General features: G+C 33.8%; 1 protein-coding gene across 1 annotated transcript in view; it reads left to right on the top strand.

Moving 5' to 3' along the window:
* Positions 1 to 17985, top strand: part of IFT74 (intraflagellar transport 74) — a 103079-nt gene that overhangs the window by 35693 nt on the left and 49401 nt on the right. The window contains exons 9-13 of the mRNA XM_003782844.2: positions 3968 to 4106; positions 6413 to 6475; positions 11340 to 11483; positions 12365 to 12405; positions 17369 to 17448. Coding sequence (XP_003782892.1) covers positions 3968 to 4106; positions 6413 to 6475; positions 11340 to 11483; positions 12365 to 12405; positions 17369 to 17448 — 467 coding nt within the window. The remainder of the gene's footprint in view (positions 1 to 3967; positions 4107 to 6412; positions 6476 to 11339; positions 11484 to 12364; positions 12406 to 17368; positions 17449 to 17985) is intronic.

The following is a 17985-nucleotide window of genomic DNA, read 5'->3' as shown; positions in this document are numbered from 1 at the left end:
TATCTATTTAATACAAGGTATTGTTTTCTTCAGTGTGCTAAAAGAAATAAAAGCATAAGAATTAAAGCAGGATTCTTTGTTTCTTCTTTCCACTTGATAAATTTAGAGTTAGAGGTAGTATATAGTCAGCTCAGGGTAGGTTCTGTACAAGAAAGTATTTAACAAACATAAAACATTATTAGATATAATAATGAAGCTGTGAAATACCCTGATTAATCTACACCATCCATAGAAGTTTTCTCATATTCGTGTATGTTTCTCAATAGAAAGATTCAGAGAGGGGGTGAATGTTGACCATTATGATACTGAAAAAAATCATAAATCTCCAGACAAAAGCAGTCGTTAGCATTATTGGCTGTCTTTAAAAAATCAGATTCACAGAAAAGCCAGACAGATTATGCAGAAATTGCTCATTAATCACTGTACCCTGTTCAAAAGGTTTATTTAAAAAGAAGGCAGTTAATCTTGCCTTTTTCTCCTTTTGGAATTTTTCCTCAACTTCAATTTTATTCTGAAATTACATTTAAGTTCCAATTTGGTGATTATTTAGGAACTAATAAAAATAAAAAACAAATGGAATATCAGTTTATTTTAGTTATTTTACAAAATTAAGTGTCCTTTCACACAGCTTACCACCTACATTACAGAAAAGAAAGAGTTTTACACAAAGGAAATGGTAGATATCGAAAAGGAAACAGTGTTCTTAATGGAATTTCACGTATAGTTTCCTAGGACCTTTTAGTTACTTACTTTAATGATTGTTATATACTGTAAAAAATAAGATACTGTAATATTTTTCATATTGTTACATAAAATCTACATGTAGCTCTACCATTAAGTATTTTAGATATTTATGCCAGAATTCAATATATTAAGAGTAAGATATTAATGATTCACAGTTAACTTCACTCTTCTATTTACCTGTTTCATAGAAAAATTAATTTTTTGTAATGGAAAATTTCAAGAAAAAACTTGAATAAGGAGAGTAGGTGTTAAAATTAGCCATTAGTATCCAGTCTTTATTTCATTTTGTAAATTTGTTTTTAATATCACTTCAAAATGTTCTGTGGTTAACATTTTTAAATAAACAAATCTTATAAATTTGATTGACTAGAAAAAACCTTGTTTTCCCAAAAGAAAAATAATTACTTTGCATTGCATTATAACTTTACTTGGAAAAGATTTTTTGACTGTGTCCTAGGTTTATATTATTTCTGAGGTAAACCGTGTGGAAATATATTTCCTGCTCCTTCATCACTTATTAAAGGTGAAGATTGTTGTACAGACATTTCAGCTTAAATATGATTTATTTTCTTTAAGAAATTCAACAACAATCTCAAACATAAATATACGGGAACTTACCTTTATTTTTTTCTTTCACCTGAGACTGCTGTGCTGAAGCAATTTTTTCTGTTTCTTCTACACCATTTTTAAAAAGTATGTCATATGATTGCATTTCAGTTTGTTTTAACCTTTGTACCCAGTGAATGGGTGGTAAAAAAAAAAAAAAAGAAACCAGACTTCCTAGTTCTAGCAAAAGATTGACTAGAAGAATAATTTCTTAAAGTTATCTTTGACTTTTTTAGAGTAACAAGTAAGGCATTTGCCTAACATTCATGTTTCTTGGTTACTTTTGAAAATTTATTAAAATATTAACAGTTTTACTTGTTGATTTAAAGTATATACTATTGGGAATGCTATTGAGATATATTGTTGCTAATATAATTTGTAGTAGTCCTGAAGGTATTTTGTGTTTAGAAAGGTTCAAAATGAAAAGTTTTATATTCCCTTGAGTTTCAACTTTGTTGTTTATTCATTTTTTTCAAATGTTCATCTTTTTTTAATTTAATTTTTATTAAATCATAACTGTATATATTACTGGACCCTCACCTTTCACCACTAACAAAAATTATTTACTCATTTTTATAATGGCATCTTTGATGGTTTTACTGCCAGGTTACTACGGGAACAAAGTGCTCAAATTGTCAAAAAACTTGACGTGTGGTCTTCAGAAAATCAGTTACCTTCCTTATGGTATAATTTTTCCTCTGTCAAATGGAGTACTTTATAACATTAGTTTGCATCTGACTATAGTAGATAGTAGAAAGAAATGTAGACATAGTAGATGTAGACAAATGTAGATATAGTAGACATAGTAGAAAGAAATGTTGGTGGTGAATATTCAAGTTTAGAATAAGTTAGTTCCAAAAGATTAACTCCTCTGGGCTTTAGTATCCCTCATCTATAAAAGAAAGAAATTGAAATAGATGATATTTTGTGCCTAAATATTCTATGAGCCCACATACCCATACGAGTTCAATCAGCAGCAAACACGTTTGTTGTACTGTAGAAATTGAGGTTCAAATTAAATGCAGTAGAACTTCTGTAAGTTAACCACCCAAAGGACTGTAATGAACTGATCAACATACAGAGGTGGTCGATGAAAGGAATTTCCATTAAGTACCTGTGGTACATGTCTGGTCTATGAAAATTAGATTAGCTTAAGGAGGTGATCTATGTAGGGAGGTAATCAGCTGTGGAGGTTCTACTATATATCACTCCCTGTCCAACAGTATGACAAAAATAAATTGAAATTCCAGACTGTCTATTTTGTTTATGTTCATCTTTTATTTGGTTATGTGAGATGTTGCTTGTAAGGAAATATCTGAGTTTAGATTTTTCATTCTACTAATAGTAGGTTATGAGTGTGGAGTGTGTGTGTGGGATGTGCGGATCTGCAGGGCTTTGTGATTGTGAAAACTGTTGAAGTTGATACCTAGAAGTGAGAGGGAATAAATAGTGACAGATTAATCAGATTTTAGAATCAAAATAGAAATTTATAGTTTGGGGACTGAAAAGTTATGTTCAGTCAAAGTTTTACATATATATCTTGAAGTTAAACAAATACTACTTACTTTTTTTTTTCTGAAGTTTTCTCTGTCCTATTAGTAGCAACCTCACAGCAACCTCAAACTCTTGAGTTTAAGTGTCCTCTTGCCTCAGCCCTCCCAAGTAGCTGGAACTACAGGTGCCCTCCACAATGCCCGGCTGTTTTTTAGAGAAGGGGTCTCACTCTGGCTCAGGCTGGTCTTCAATCTGTGAGCTCAGTCAGTCCTCCCACCTTTGTCTCCCAAGTGCTGGGATTATAGGAGTGAGCCACTGTGCCCAGTCAGTGAAGGTGTAATTTTTAACAAATCAAATTACAGGCAGTGCTCATAGCTCAGTGAGTAGGGCACCAGCCACATACATTGAGGTGGGTTCAAACCCAGCCTGGGCCAAATAAAGCAACAATGATAACTGCAACCAAAAAATAGCCAGGCATTGTGGCAGGTGCTTATAGTTCCAGCTACTTGAGAGGCTGAGGCAAGAGAATCACTTTAGCTCAAGAGTTTGAGATTTCTGTGAGCTGTGAAACCACTTTAGCTCAAGAGTTTGAGGTTGCTGTGAGCTGTGAAACCACAGCACTCTTCCAAAAGTGACATAATGAAACCCTGTCTCAAAAAATAATAATAATCAAATTACAGTGCAGGTGTCCCTACTCCCCAGTCAGTCAGAGTGGCATTGCTTTATATGATTTACATGACAAACTTCTATTCTAAATTTTATTTGGCCAAAGGATTCTGCTAAAAAAATTTTTGAAAATTAAGTATAAGTACATCCTCACATGTACAAGTTGTTAAGGATTTTCTGCGATAGTCTTTGGGATTTCTTAGTAAAGTGGAGAATAAGGAAATAAAAGAACCAGGGGGTGGAGAGGAGAAAGAGAAAGTCATAAAGTAAGTCTATGCTGATGGGGACAAATTTTCTGAGTCAAATAGAACTTTTTATACATATATAAGAACTTTCAAGTCATACACTATGGTTGAATACCTTTAAGCACACTATTAAGCTGAAACTGTAACTGGATAAAATGATTTGATGTTATTTTCCTCAATATAATAATAATATAATATGCTTTTGATTTCAGGAAAGAAAAACAAATTAGAAGTGTAGAAGAAGAAATTGAACAGGAAAAACAAGCAGCAGATGGCATTATAAAAAATATGTCTCCTGAAAAACAAGTCAAATACATAGAGATGAAAACCACAAATGAGAAATTGCTACAGGTAATATTAATTACTACTATGTACCAGGCATGTTGTATGTAGTCTTGCTACTGAACATAAGCTTTGAAGATTGGCAGCGTCAGCATCTCCTGAGAGCTTGACTAAAACTGCTGATCAGAGCCTTCATTTCATCAAGGTCCCTAAGGATTCATATGGACATTTAAATTTGAGAAGTGCTTATCTTGAAACTTAATTTTCTTATGCTAGTTTTTCGCTATAATTTTTTGTTTAATTCTAAGCATCCTTCATTTTTGCATGTTATAAATATACCTGAAAACACTTGTATTTTTATGGACTTTACGTGGGAACATTAAAAGGCCTAATAGACGAAAGTCATATAGATATTTACTTTCCTTTTCCTCTCTGCCTAATAAGCAGCATACCTTTTACCTGCTAGATCTCTGATTTGAATGGCTGTGCTACTTAATCATGTTGCTTGAAGATTAATTTTTTTACTTACACGTTTTTATTGATGCAGTCAGTCCCTGGGTTATGAGCAAGATAGGTTCTGAAGATTTGTTCTTAAGCTGAATTTGTATGTAAGTGGGAACACATTGATTAACCTATTACCTGTAATAGCCTCTGTTGGTAAGTACAGGTCATACATCAGTCAGATATTTCTCACTCCAGAATTTACTGTTTATAAGTGCAAGTTACATGTAAGTCAGAGACTGCCTGTACGTAATAATTTTATGTATCTTAAGTGTACATGAGATATGTACATATACACATATAATCAGATGGGTAATTAGGATATCCTTCACATCAAACATTTATTATTTCTTTGAGTTGGAAACATTCAAAATCTTCTCTTATAGCTATTTTGAAATACAGTAGAACTTATTTCTGTAAGTTGATCACCTAAGGGACTGTAACAGACTGGTCAACATACGGAGATGGTCAACATACGGAGATGGTCAACATACAGAGATGGTCAACATAAGGAACTAGGCCTACTATACTGATACATACATGTTGACCTATGAAAATCAGGTCAACTTGAGGTGGTTGATGTAGGGAAAGGGGTTCTACTGTATATAATGAATTATTGTTACCCAGTAGTCACCCTACTGTGCTATCAAATACTAGAATTTATTCCTTCTATCTAACTGTATTTTTTTTTTTTATCCACAAACCAGCTTCTCTTCATCCCTTCCCTCCCCAGACCCTTCCCAGCTTCTGGTAACCATCATTCTACTCTCTACTTCCATGAGATCAACTTTTTAGCTCCCAGCTCTAAGTGAGAACATGTGCTATTAAATAAGCAATTTAGGAATTTAGATGCCTGCTGAGGGCTCATTTACAGCCCAATGTTCTGTCATCATGGTGCTCTTTCCTGCTCAGATGGCCCTTAATTAAAGACCGAGCAAAGAATTAGGCCTTATAAATCCCAATAATGAATAGAATTTTAGTTTCTCAGATATTCCTTCACTGACAATTTTGTATAATTTTTTATTTCACATAAAATTTATAAGGTACCAATGAAGCATTGAAGAAAGAGTATTATAGACATGCCAAAATATAGTTGATCTTGTACAGGGATTATGAATAATAATATAATCATTTTAATGGGATAATAATAATAATCATTTTAAGGGTCTTATACTAGGAGTGAACCATGTTTACATATATATGTGTGTGTGTATGTACATATGTATGTGTGTGTTTGTCTATATGTTTATATAGTGTAAATCTTGACCTTAAGAGAAATTAGACAAAAAATACAAAAATATGGTTAAAATCAAAATTAAAAATTATAACTTTAGACAATGGCATCATCCAATATTTGATGTTCGCAGAACATAGTCATGATTCACTGCCAAAAGTTCTAGCTATCTTTCATGTGAAGGTTTTTTGAAGGTAGATGGCAAGGTTTATAGTAATGACATAAGGGGAGGGTGAAGGGTAGGTGGAGGGAGGGTAAAGGATGGAACCACACCTATGGTGCATATTGCGAGGGTACATGTCAAATCTATTAAGTGTAGAGTGTAAATGTCTTAACACGATAATTAAGTGAGATGAAGGCTATGTTAACCAGTTTGATGTAAGCATTCCAAAAGGTATATAAAATCAGCACATTGTACTCCATAATGCTTCAATGTATACAGTTATGATTAAATAAGAGACAGAAATTGGCAAAAACAGAAATAATGAAAGTTTAATAAATTATAGTCAAAATGAAAGATATTGGTTGAAGATGTTTACAAAATTTACTTAGTCACATCCATCTTTGAAATGTTGAGAAATGGAGAAACAAATTGTTCTTAATGCAATTTGTATTTATATTTACTGTTTTTTCCCTTTAGGAATTAGATACACTTCAGCAACAACTAGATTCACTGAACATGAAAAAAGAGAGCCTAGAAACTGTAAGTTTAAAATCAAATAAGGATTCTTAATTCTACTGAGCTACAAAAGTTAATTCAGCCAAATATTTAATAGAACTCATTCAAGCATATGTTTATTTAACAGTATACTAACAGGAGTTTAATACATTTAATTTCCATTCTAAATCACAAAGATCATAGTTTGAATAAGAAATTAGATTTAATGATTGAATAGAGTGGCTTATACCCATACTTCCAGTACTTTGGGAGGCAGAGGATCACTTGAGGCCAGTAATTCAAGACCTGCCCATGCTACATAATGTACCCTTTCTCTAAAAAATAAAAACATTTAAAAAAATTATTTGGGTGCATAATCCTAGCCACTCAGATACCTGTTTGAGCCAGGAGGAGTTTGAGGTTACGGTGAACTATGATTGTGCCAGTGCACTTCAGCCTGGGTGACAGACCAAGATGCTGACTCTATAAATTAATGAATGAATGAATGAGTGAGTATCTAAAGTGTGCAAAACAAATCATTCTGTCTTACTGGGGCATGCAAATCTGATGGCAATGTAAAGACATACAAGAGACTGAAAACATTAAAAGGGAGAGAGATGAGTTTATTACTTTAAGGAAGTAAAAGCTTGCAATTGTTTTCTTATTCACTTATTTAAAGCAATTTTTAATTCACAGCACAAACCATGTTTATATTTTTAAAAATTGAATAAAAGTAGAAATGTCTGTTTTGTTTCTCTCTTTGCAGGTAAAACTACTAGAAAGACATTTATTAAGTGCTTATTATATGCTTTTTTGAGCTTTTTACATATAACTCCAGCATAATCGTTTAATCTTCACAGCATTCCTGTAATGGTTTGACAGTTTTGGAAAACTTCAGATGGAGTTCATGTTTGACAGCTATCTGCAGCTTTTTTTTTTTTTACCCTAACATCTTATCATGAATGTCTATTCATGTTAATTTATGGAGATTCCTTTCATTATTTTAAATTATTGCATTACATTTATTATACAGTGTATGGTTATAACACATCCTTGTAGGAGAACAGAGTGGTTATTTTTTTCTGGGATTATAAACAATGTTTCAGTGAAAATATACATTTTATACAAAGTTACATTAATGTATCATAAGATTAATTTCTCTTATTGGATCAAAGGTATACATTTCTAAGATTGCAAGATTACCAAATTGCCTTTCTTTCTTATGTTGAAATGGGGTCTCTATCTCTCAGGCTAGAATATAGTGGCATGGTCATGGCTTACTGCAGCCTCAAACTCCTGGGCTCATGCAATCCTCCTACCTCAGCCTCTGGTGTAGCTGGGATTATAGGCATAGCCAACATACCTGGATAATTTTTTAAAAATATTTTTGTAGAAATGGTGTCTTGCTGTATTGACCAGGCTGGTCTTGAACTCCTGGCCTCAAGCAATCCTCCTGCCTCAGCCTCCCAAAGTGCTGGGATTACATGTGCAAGTTACTATACCAGTTCCAAGTTGCCCTACAAAAAAGTTGTTCCAATCATTACCCCTAGAGGTTAAGTATAAGAGTATATACCCTGTACTCACTGGCAGCAAACATCTAACTTTTTCAATTTTTGCTAGTTTAATAGGTAAAAATCAGTACCTTGCTCTAATTTTCACTTATTTGTGCATAAATTTGAGTATCTGTTTATGTCTTTGCTGACCAATGAATTTCTTTTTCTGTTAACTACTTTTTCATGTCCTGGGTACAATATACTGTCTTGGACTTCACACCTTGCTTGCTTTTCCTGATCTCCTGTAGATTCAGATAGATATGATGGTAGGATTAGGGATAGTTATATATTGACATGATTGTTGTCACCTATCATGCAAAAGAAATAAACTTGATTATTTTGTAATTTGAGAGTTTGCTATTGAAAAGTCTTTTATTAAAAATATTAAGGTCATTTTCTATGTTTGGTTTCCATCTGTAGGTACACTTAATTTTTATTTTCTTGATCTTTGTGGTGATAGAAATATGCTTTAGGAAAGAAGACCACATTTAGTATTTATATACTATAGTCAGCTTGCAGAATTCCTCACTGACTTTTTTTGAAGTGAGTGGGGGAGTCAACTCTTATTTTACTTGGCAAATTTAGTTTTTGTAGAAAGAACTTAAGCTTAACTTATGACCTTAGATTTAGGTTTTGTACTAATGCCACCCTTCTTTGGCATAGATACATATATATCTAAAATAGCATGAGTTTAGAAAATGTATAATGTTCTCAAATCAATACAATGTGTCACTAATTCTATTTCACTTTTGCCAGATTTATTTATATTTCTTTATTCATGACTTGTTCTTCAAAAAAATATGTTAGACAGTGGTCAGTTAGTTGGTATTTATTGAATATCTACTTTGTGTTCACCAGTGTGCAAAGTATTATAGGTCATGATGATTTAGTTAACAGATCAGGTAAAGGATCATCATGAACTTGAGTTTTCAGGGACAGTTTTTTCAAGACAGTGTTTGAGCAATTCCATAGGATTATTAGGCAAAAAGATACTATGACAAAGGAAAGCAAAATATCTCTTCGCATGTATTTTGTTATCATGCCTTTTCTTTACATTATCTGAAGCTAATCCATTACTTGAACTATATATTTAACCCACTGCTTATGGACTTTCAAATATTTCCCTTGTCTACTTTTTCCTTTTTTTTTTTTTAACCATTTCTTCTCTTACACTTTCAAAAAGAGGAGGTCTTCCATCTTAAGAATTTGGTCTTGGGTGGTGCCTGAGGCTCAATGAGTAGGGTGCCGGCTCCGTATACTGAGGGTGGCGAATTCAAACTTGGCCCTAGCCAAACTGCAACCAGAAAGTAGGCGGGTGTCATGGAGGGCGCCTGCAGTCCCAGCTACTCAGGAGGCTGAGGTAAGAGAATCGCGTAAGCCCAGGAGTTAGAGGTTGCTGTGAGCTGTGTGATGCCATGGCACTCTACTGAGGGCAATGAGACTCTGTCTCTATTAAAAAAAAAATGGTCTTTATATTATGGGCCTAGTTTCAAATATCATTGTTAACTCGCATAGCTTTATTAATTTGGAAAAGTTATTTATATCTCAGATCCTGTTTCCTCATCTGTCAAAGGCAGATGATAGTACTGTCTTGTAGAGTATTACTATGAGCATTAGAGATAGCATATGAAGAACATGGGGTATAGTGTCTGGCACAGACCAAGTGCTCAATGAATAATAGCTTCAAATGTCATTTTAATCATTACCACTACCACCACCCACATTCTTACCTTTTTGGTTATCTATTAAAATCTTTTCCTATGAACACACCATGTCATTAGCTATAAAATTGTTAACACATTCTTATTTTCTCTTTGTGAACAGTAAAATAGTGGTGAATATACAATAACTCACATTGTGTGTGTTAGTTCCTAATATTGCTGTAAAAAGTATGACAAACAGCGTGGCTTAAAACAACAAAAATGCACTCTTTATAGTTCTGGAGGCTAGAAGTCTGGAATCAAGGTGTCATTAGAAGCATGAGACTGTGGATAGAATCTTTTTTTAGTTATTCCTAGCTTCTGGTGTCCTTGGCATTGCTTCAGTGCAGTTGCATCCCTCCAGTCTCTTCCTGGGTTATCACGTGCCATATTCCCTGTGTCACTCTTTTGTAGTTATAAAGATACCAGTCATATTGGATTAAGACACACCCTAATCACCTTATCTTGACTAAATCTGCAAAGACTCTTATTTCTAAATAAAGGTCAAATTCACAAGGGAACACAATTCAACCCATAACATTGTAGAAACTATGTATGTGAACTATTCTGGGGAAAGTATCTTTCCTCTAAAGGTTATGTCTACAAATATAGACTCAAGCAATCAACCCAGCTTGGCCTTCCAGAGTACTAGGATTATAGGCATGAGCCACAACATCCAGCCTGTTTGAGAATGATTTGAAGACTTTAAATCAGACATCTTTTTTTTTTTTTTTTTTTTTTGAGACAGAGCCTCAAGCTGTCCCCCTGGGTAGAGTGCCATAGCATTACAGCTCACAGCAACCTCCAACTCCTGGGCTCAAGTGAGTCTCCTGCCTCCGCCTCCCAAGTAGCTGGGACCACAGGCGCCCGCCACAACGCCCGGCTATTTTTTGGTTGCAGCCGTCATTGTTGTTTGGCGGGTCTGGGCTGGGGATTCGAACCCGCCACCTTAGGTGTACGTGGCTGGCGCCTTAGCCGGTTGAGCTATAGGCGCCGAGCCTAAATCAGACATCTTAATTAAAGTTGTACATACATAGTTACATTTTCTTTATTTTCCATTAGTAGACATATTCTCTATTTGTTCAGGTCTGATATTTAGAAAATAAAAGAAACTATAGCTACCAACTTCCTGTGAATCTTAGACTGAAAATAGCTTATAGAAGTATACAGGGATTTATTTTATTCTTCCTATCTAGAAATGGGCTTTTTAGCATTATTGAGTACTAAAGATATTTGATAACAATATTTGAAGATGCTAGTGGTTTAAATTTATTCTTATTTTTATAAACTGAAACCTATTTGAGAATTTTTTTTTGAGATAGACTCTCACTTTGTCACCCTGGGTAGAGTGTCATGGCATCATCATAGCTCACAGTAAACTCAAACTCTTGGGCTCAAGTGATCCTCTTGCCTCAGCCTCCTGAGTAGCTGGGACTATAAGCACCTACCTTGAAACCCAGGTAGTTTTTCTATTTTTAGTAGAGACAGAGTCTCACTCTTGCTCAGCCTAGTCTCAGACTCCTGAGCTCAAGCAATCAACCCAGCTTGGCCTTCCAGAGTACTAGGACAATAGGCATGAGCCACCACATCCAGCCTGTTTGAGAATAATTTTTGACAAAACACTAATTATAATTTTCCCTTTTTTATTTTTGTTAGGAAATAACACACTCCCAGGTAAAACAGGAGGCTGTATTGCTGCATGAAAAACTTTATGAATTAGAATCCCATCGAGATCAAATGGTTGCAGAAAACAAAAGCATGGGATCCCCAATGGAAGAGAGAGAGAAATTACTTAAGCAGGTAGGAAAAACAAACAATTTTAATATGTCAGGTTTTGTTAAATGTATTGATTTGTGTTATTTAAGGTATTTGAATTGAACAGAAAGCCAGAATTTGTCTAAAGAAAAAGTAAAAAGTTAGCTTCACCTAAACTGATATGAAATACTTGATCAAGAAACTCTGAATAAAAGTCATTTCTTCATATAAACTATCTATTCGTTTAAAACCTCGTATGGTCTTTTTGCATATTTTATTATTTCATATTTTGGATATTTATTAGGAAAACTTAAAACTTTTTTATTATTCATTAAATATTTAGGTAAATCTTATTGAAGAATTGTTTCATTGTCTGCTTTGGGCCTTGTATTTAGAAGATGAAGTGTCCTGAAGCTTATGATTTTTTGTGGTTATTACTATGCCTCCATGAAGGGAAATAATTAAAATGTCCTATGAAATTATGATGTCATAAAGATGTATCGTGTGTACTCAGTAGCTTGCTTCCTTTTCCAAGGCTAGGGGGTAACTCTAAGTTGTAATTAAGATGTTGCTTATCCTGAGACACTAACTATAGGGTCCTTAGAATAACTGTGTGTATATTTGAATACCACTCCAGTAAGGAACTCCTTTGCAGTTTTTGACTGAGCCCAGTGTGTTTGAAGGAACTTTAGGGATCCATTCAGGGACTATTTAAGTATTATAATCATTCCAGAATTATTTAAAATCTAGAACCCTGGAGTTTCTTGGAGAAATAACTGGAGGCTAGAAAGGAAAGAGGAATTTTGTGGCAGCAATAAAATGGCTGGTTAAATTTGAATTTCAGATAAGCAATGACTAATTTTTTAAACATATGTATATAGTGAATTATTCTTTAAATATTATTTTCTTTTTATGCCTTTATATAGGTTAAAGAAGATAATCAGGAAATAGCCAGCATGGAGAGACAGTAAGTACTTTTGTACTAGGACATTTTTACATCAGTACTTCATCTTTTAAATTACATTCTACAGATGTAAGAGTGAATATTGTTACAAGTGTTCTTGGTTCACACTGATGATATTGATACAGCCTTCAATCTTACAGTTTTAAATATTTAAGTATTTGGTATAATGGCTTTTTATAAACAACTTTATTAATATATAATACAACCATGTAATTCACACATTTAAAATGCACAATTCAGTTTTTTGGTATATTCATAGAGTTGTACAGCCATCACTCCAATCAATTCTAGAATAGTTCAGCTACCCCAATAAAACCCCACGCCCCTTAGCCATCAGCTCCCTCACGTTGCTTCCAGCTCTAAGCAACTAATAATCTACTTTGTATCTCTGTAGATTTACCTCTTCATATAAAGGGAATCAGACAATATATAATTCTGTATGGCAAGTTCCTTTCACTTAGCATAATGTTTCAAAGTTGATTTATATTGTAGTATATATAAATATTTCATTTCTTCTTATTGCCAAATAATACTCCATTGTATAGATATACCATATTTTATCTATTTGTTAATTGATAGATATTTGAGTTGTTATCATTTTTTCACTATTGTGAATCAAGCTACTATGAACATCCATGTAAAGGTTTTTGTTTAGTCATGTTTTCACTTCTCTTGCGCATATACCTAGGAGCAGCATTGCTGACTCCTGTGGTACTCCATGTTTAACTTTTTGAGGTACCTCTAGACTGTTTTCCTAAGCAGCTGTACCATTTTACATTTCCACCAACAGTGTATGAGGGTTCTAGTCTCTCCACATCCTCACCAACACTTGTTATTATTAGCTCATTAAATATGAAATGTCCAATTTTGAATCAAAAGTTTTGTTTATTATATCTCGAAGAAGGAGTATAATCTTTAATGTCTGCACCTAAACTATAGACACAGTTTTATCATCTTAAAGGTATCTTGTTTATGCCAGCAGCAAAGAAGCCTAGAGAGCTAATGGCAATGAAATTGTAAAAGGTATTTTCCGTACCTTGTTAAGAATTTAATACTTTGCTTTTCCTAACATTTGCAAGAAATGATCCAAAGCCTAGAAAATGTGGTAGGCAGTTGATGCAAAGTCTGCTGAATATGGTGAATGACAGCAAGTTTCCAAATCAGTTCTGTAGTTTGAGCATTGTTGTTTATGTGACATTTGCTCAAGCATTGTCTTACAAGAGGATTGGCCTGTCTCTACTGACTAATCTTGGCTGCTTAATTGCAAGCGTCCTCATCATTTGATCCAATTGGTTGCAGTAGACATCTGCTGTAATTTATTGACCTTGTTTCATGAAGCTGTAGTGGATAATACCAGCCCTGGAGTTCGGATATGGTAGCTCACACCTGTAATCATAGCACTTTGGGAGGCTAAGACAGGTGGATTGCTTGAGCTCAGGAGTTTGAGACCAGCCTGAACAAAAGTAAAACCTGTCTCTAAAAAAATAAATATCCCACATTATGGTGGAGCCTATAGTCCCAGCTACTCAGGTGACCAAGACAAGAAGATCTCTTGAGCCCAAAAGTTTAAGGTGGCTGTGAGCTATGACACCGCGGAACTCTACCCAGGGCACAAAATGAGACTGTGTCTCAAAAAAGTAAAATAAGTAAATAAATAAATACCAGCATCAGACCACTGAACAAAGCTATTAGCTTTTTTGGTGAATATTCGGTTTTGGACTATGTTTTGGCACTTCATCTTTATCTTACCATTGTGCTGAACACTTGGAATTATCAAAAAGAATCCATTTTTCATTACACATAACAATACAACGTAGAAATGGTTCATGTTTATATTATGATAGCAAAGAAAGGCAAGCTTCAAGACAATTTCTCTTCTGACGCTCATTTAATTCATGAAGAACCCATCTATTCAGCTTCTTTCTTTTTCTAATTTGTTTCAAATGGTCCAATATTGTAGGAATAGTAACATCAGAGCTTGATGCGGATTCACACATAGATTGAGATGGATTTGCTTCCACTACAGCTTTCAGCTCATCATTATCCACCGTGGTCTCAGGTGGCCACATGGCTCATTTTTAAGATTAAAATCACCAGAATGGAACTTCACAAACCATGATATACTATGTGTTCATTCGCCACATCCTTTCTAAACATTTTGTTGCTGTTTCAAGCTGTCTGTGCTACACTGATTCTATAAGGTGACTCATACTGGAAAATAACATGAATTCTTGACTTATCCATGCTTTCACAAAAATTACTCTTAAAAAATTTGAAAGATAATCAGAAGCTAAAAACGTATGTTTGAAAGAATGAGAGTGTACCTTCATAATACAAATAAAACAAGATGTGTCAAAGTGAAATTTCAGAGCTATCAACTGTCAAACTTAGTACTTAAGGAAATTGGACATTTCATACATGGTAACCTAATATTTTTCTCTTTTGATTATAGCCATCCTAATGGGTTTGAAGTAGTATCTCCATTGTGGTTTTGATTTCCATTTCTCTGGTGGCTAAAAATATTGAACTTCTTTTGGCCATATGTATATCTTTGAGGAAATAGTTATTCAAATTCTTTGCCCATTTAAAAACATTAATTTTTAATTACTGTGGGTACATAATAAAATAGAACCTCTGTAGGTTGACCACCAAAGAGATTATAACAAACTGGTCAACATACAGAGGTGGTCAATGTAAGGAACTTCCATTGAGTATATGTGGTGCATATCTGGTACTTAAGGAGATGTTCAATGTAGAGAGGTGGTCAACTATGGAGGTTCCACTATATTTGTATGTGTTCATGGGGTATGTGTAATGTTTTGACACAAGCATACAATGTATAATTATCAAAACATGATAATTGAGGCATCCATCACCTCAAGCATTTATCAGTTCTTTGTTTTAGGAACAATCCAATTTCATGCCTTTAGTTATTTTAAGATAAATAATAACTTACTATTGACTATATTCACCTTGTTGTGCTATCAAATATTAGCTATTGATCATTCTACACTTATGTAACCATATTTTTCTACGCATTAACCATCCCCACATTATTTTCTCCCATTTCCCACTACTTTTCAAAGCTTCTCATAACCATCATTCTTCTATCTCTGTGAAGTTGATTGTTTTAGTTTTTAGCTCCCACTGTGAGTGAGACCATGTAAAATTTGTCTTTCTGTGCTTGGCTTAGTTAGCTTAATATAATGTTTTCCTCTTCCATCCATGTTGTTACCAATAATAGGTTTTCTTTCTTTTTTATAAAAGGCTAAATAATATTCCATTGTGTATATGTACCACATTTTCTTTATACATTCATCCATTGATGAACACATAGGTTGATTTCAAATCTTGGTTATTGTGAATAGTGCCACAATAAGATCGGAGCTTTGCCTATTTTAAAATGAGATTATTTTTCTTTTTGTATTATAGCCCAAAAATATGGGGAAGGGGGAAAGGAAGGGGAGGGAAGGGGGAAGGATGGGTGGAGGGAGGGTGATTGGTGGGACCACACCTATGGTCCATCTTACAAGGGTATATGTGAATCTTTCTAAATGTAGAATATAAATGTCTTAACACAATAACTAGGAAAATCCCATCAAGGCTATATTAACCAGTTTGGTGAAAATATTTCAAACTGTATATAAAATTAGCCCACTGTACCCCATGATTGCATTAATGTACACGGCTATAATTTAATTTAAAAAAAGGAAAAAAAAGAACTGTAACAGTTCTTTATATATTTTAAATAGAAGTTTCTTTTTTTTCTTTTTCTTGAGACAGAGTCTCACTATGTCACTCTCGGTAGAGTGCAATGACATCATAGCTCACAGCAACCTCAAACTCTTGGGCTCAAGTGATTGTCTTGCCTCAGCCTCCCTAGCAGCTGGGACTTACAGGCACCTGCCACAGTGCCTGGCTATTTTTCCATTGCAGTTGTCATTGTTGTTTAGCTGGCCTGGGCTGGGTTCGAACCCCCTAGCCTTGGTGCATGTGGCCAGTACCCTACCCACTGAGCTACAGGCACCACCCTAAATAGAAGTTTCTTATCAGATACATGATTTGCAAAAAATTTCTCTCATCCTGTGGGTTGTTTTTTCACTTTCTTGATGGAGTCCTTGGCAGCACAAACATTTTCAGTTGAAATGACATCCAGTTTCTGTCATATTTAAGAAATCAATGCCTAATTGAGTAATGTTTATGACTAATAATGCCTAGTCATAAACACTGTGCCTTTGTTTTCTTCTAAGAGTTTTATAGATTATCTCTTACACTTATATCTTTGATCCATTTTGAATTAATTTCTGTATGTGATATGAGGTAGGACTCCAATTTTATTCTTTCGATTGTGCGTATCCAATGGTTCTAGTACCATTTATTGAAAATACTCTTCTTTTCCCATTTAATTATCTTGGCACTCTTTGAAAATCTATTAAACATAGGTATATGCTCTTATTTGTAGATTCACAGTTCTAGTTTATTGATATATATGTCTATCCTTATTCTTGTATCACATTATCTTAATTACTATAGCTGTATTAAGTATAAATGTTTCTTGTCAAAATTTTAATTTGTATAATGTTCTAATAGTAGATTTTCTCTTATTTTCTAATTTGTGAGGCTAATTTGCCAACTCAGTTTGGTTTATACAAACCTATAAAAAGATGTTAAAAAAAAAAGATGTTAAAGATTTTTTACTTTCTTAATATTCTAAGTCAAACTCAAAAGAAGATTGAGGAAGGGTCTCCTGTTGAAGTCAGTCACCTTAATGTTCTCAGAATATACTTCTGCTGCAAATAGGAACCGTAAACAAACCTAAAAAAGATTTTTCTCTCTAAACACATAGTATTATCCTCAGAATAGGGCATATTATTTCTAGATACTGTTTATGCAGCTTAGAGAAGTATTTTAACATCATTAAATGTTTTCATTATCTTTATAAATTCATTAAAAATGTTTTCAACAGGTTAACAGATATAAAAGAAAAAATAAACCAGTTTAATGAAGAAATTAGACAACTTGATATGGATTTAGAGGAACACCAAGGTAATATTTTTTATATTGTTATAATGTGGCTTAACAGATACATAGCAGTATTGGTACAGTGACAACTGGTATCTCAGAGACTATTTAACTACTAGGATTTATTGTTTCTTATGATATTGCTAACTTTATTAATATAAAGTAATATTAAAGCAACTTTTAAACTGAACAAAAACTTGAAATGGTTAGATAATAATAAGAATTTATTTAGTTTTGCAAAGCAGTTTTTACCAAAAAAAAGGAAGTAAAATGGTTTAAAGTTGTTATAAATTCCTAAGTTATACTAACACAATATGATCAACTATTAATTAATGTTGATAACTGGTAGCACTGGAGAAGGTCAGTATCAAACCACAAATACTATATATCACAAATAGCCCAAAAAGAATTAATTCCCCTGCCAGGCCAAGTAACAAAGTAGCAAGCGCTGATCATCCTGACCCTTCTCCAGCATTCCCTGTCAGTGGAGTTTTAATAACCAATGCAGGTATCAGAACACTTGAGGGAGCTTGAGGTTTAAACAAGTACAAATTCTATAGC

Source organism: Otolemur garnettii, unplaced genomic scaffold (assembly GCF_000181295.1).
Source record: "Otolemur garnettii isolate 467f Iridium unplaced genomic scaffold, OtoGar3 scaffold00006, whole genome shotgun sequence".
Lineage (NCBI taxonomy): Eukaryota > Metazoa > Chordata > Mammalia > Primates > Galagidae > Otolemur > Otolemur garnettii.
The sequence above is the reverse complement of the archived record's forward strand: the minus strand, read 5'-3'. Positions and strand labels throughout refer to the sequence as shown.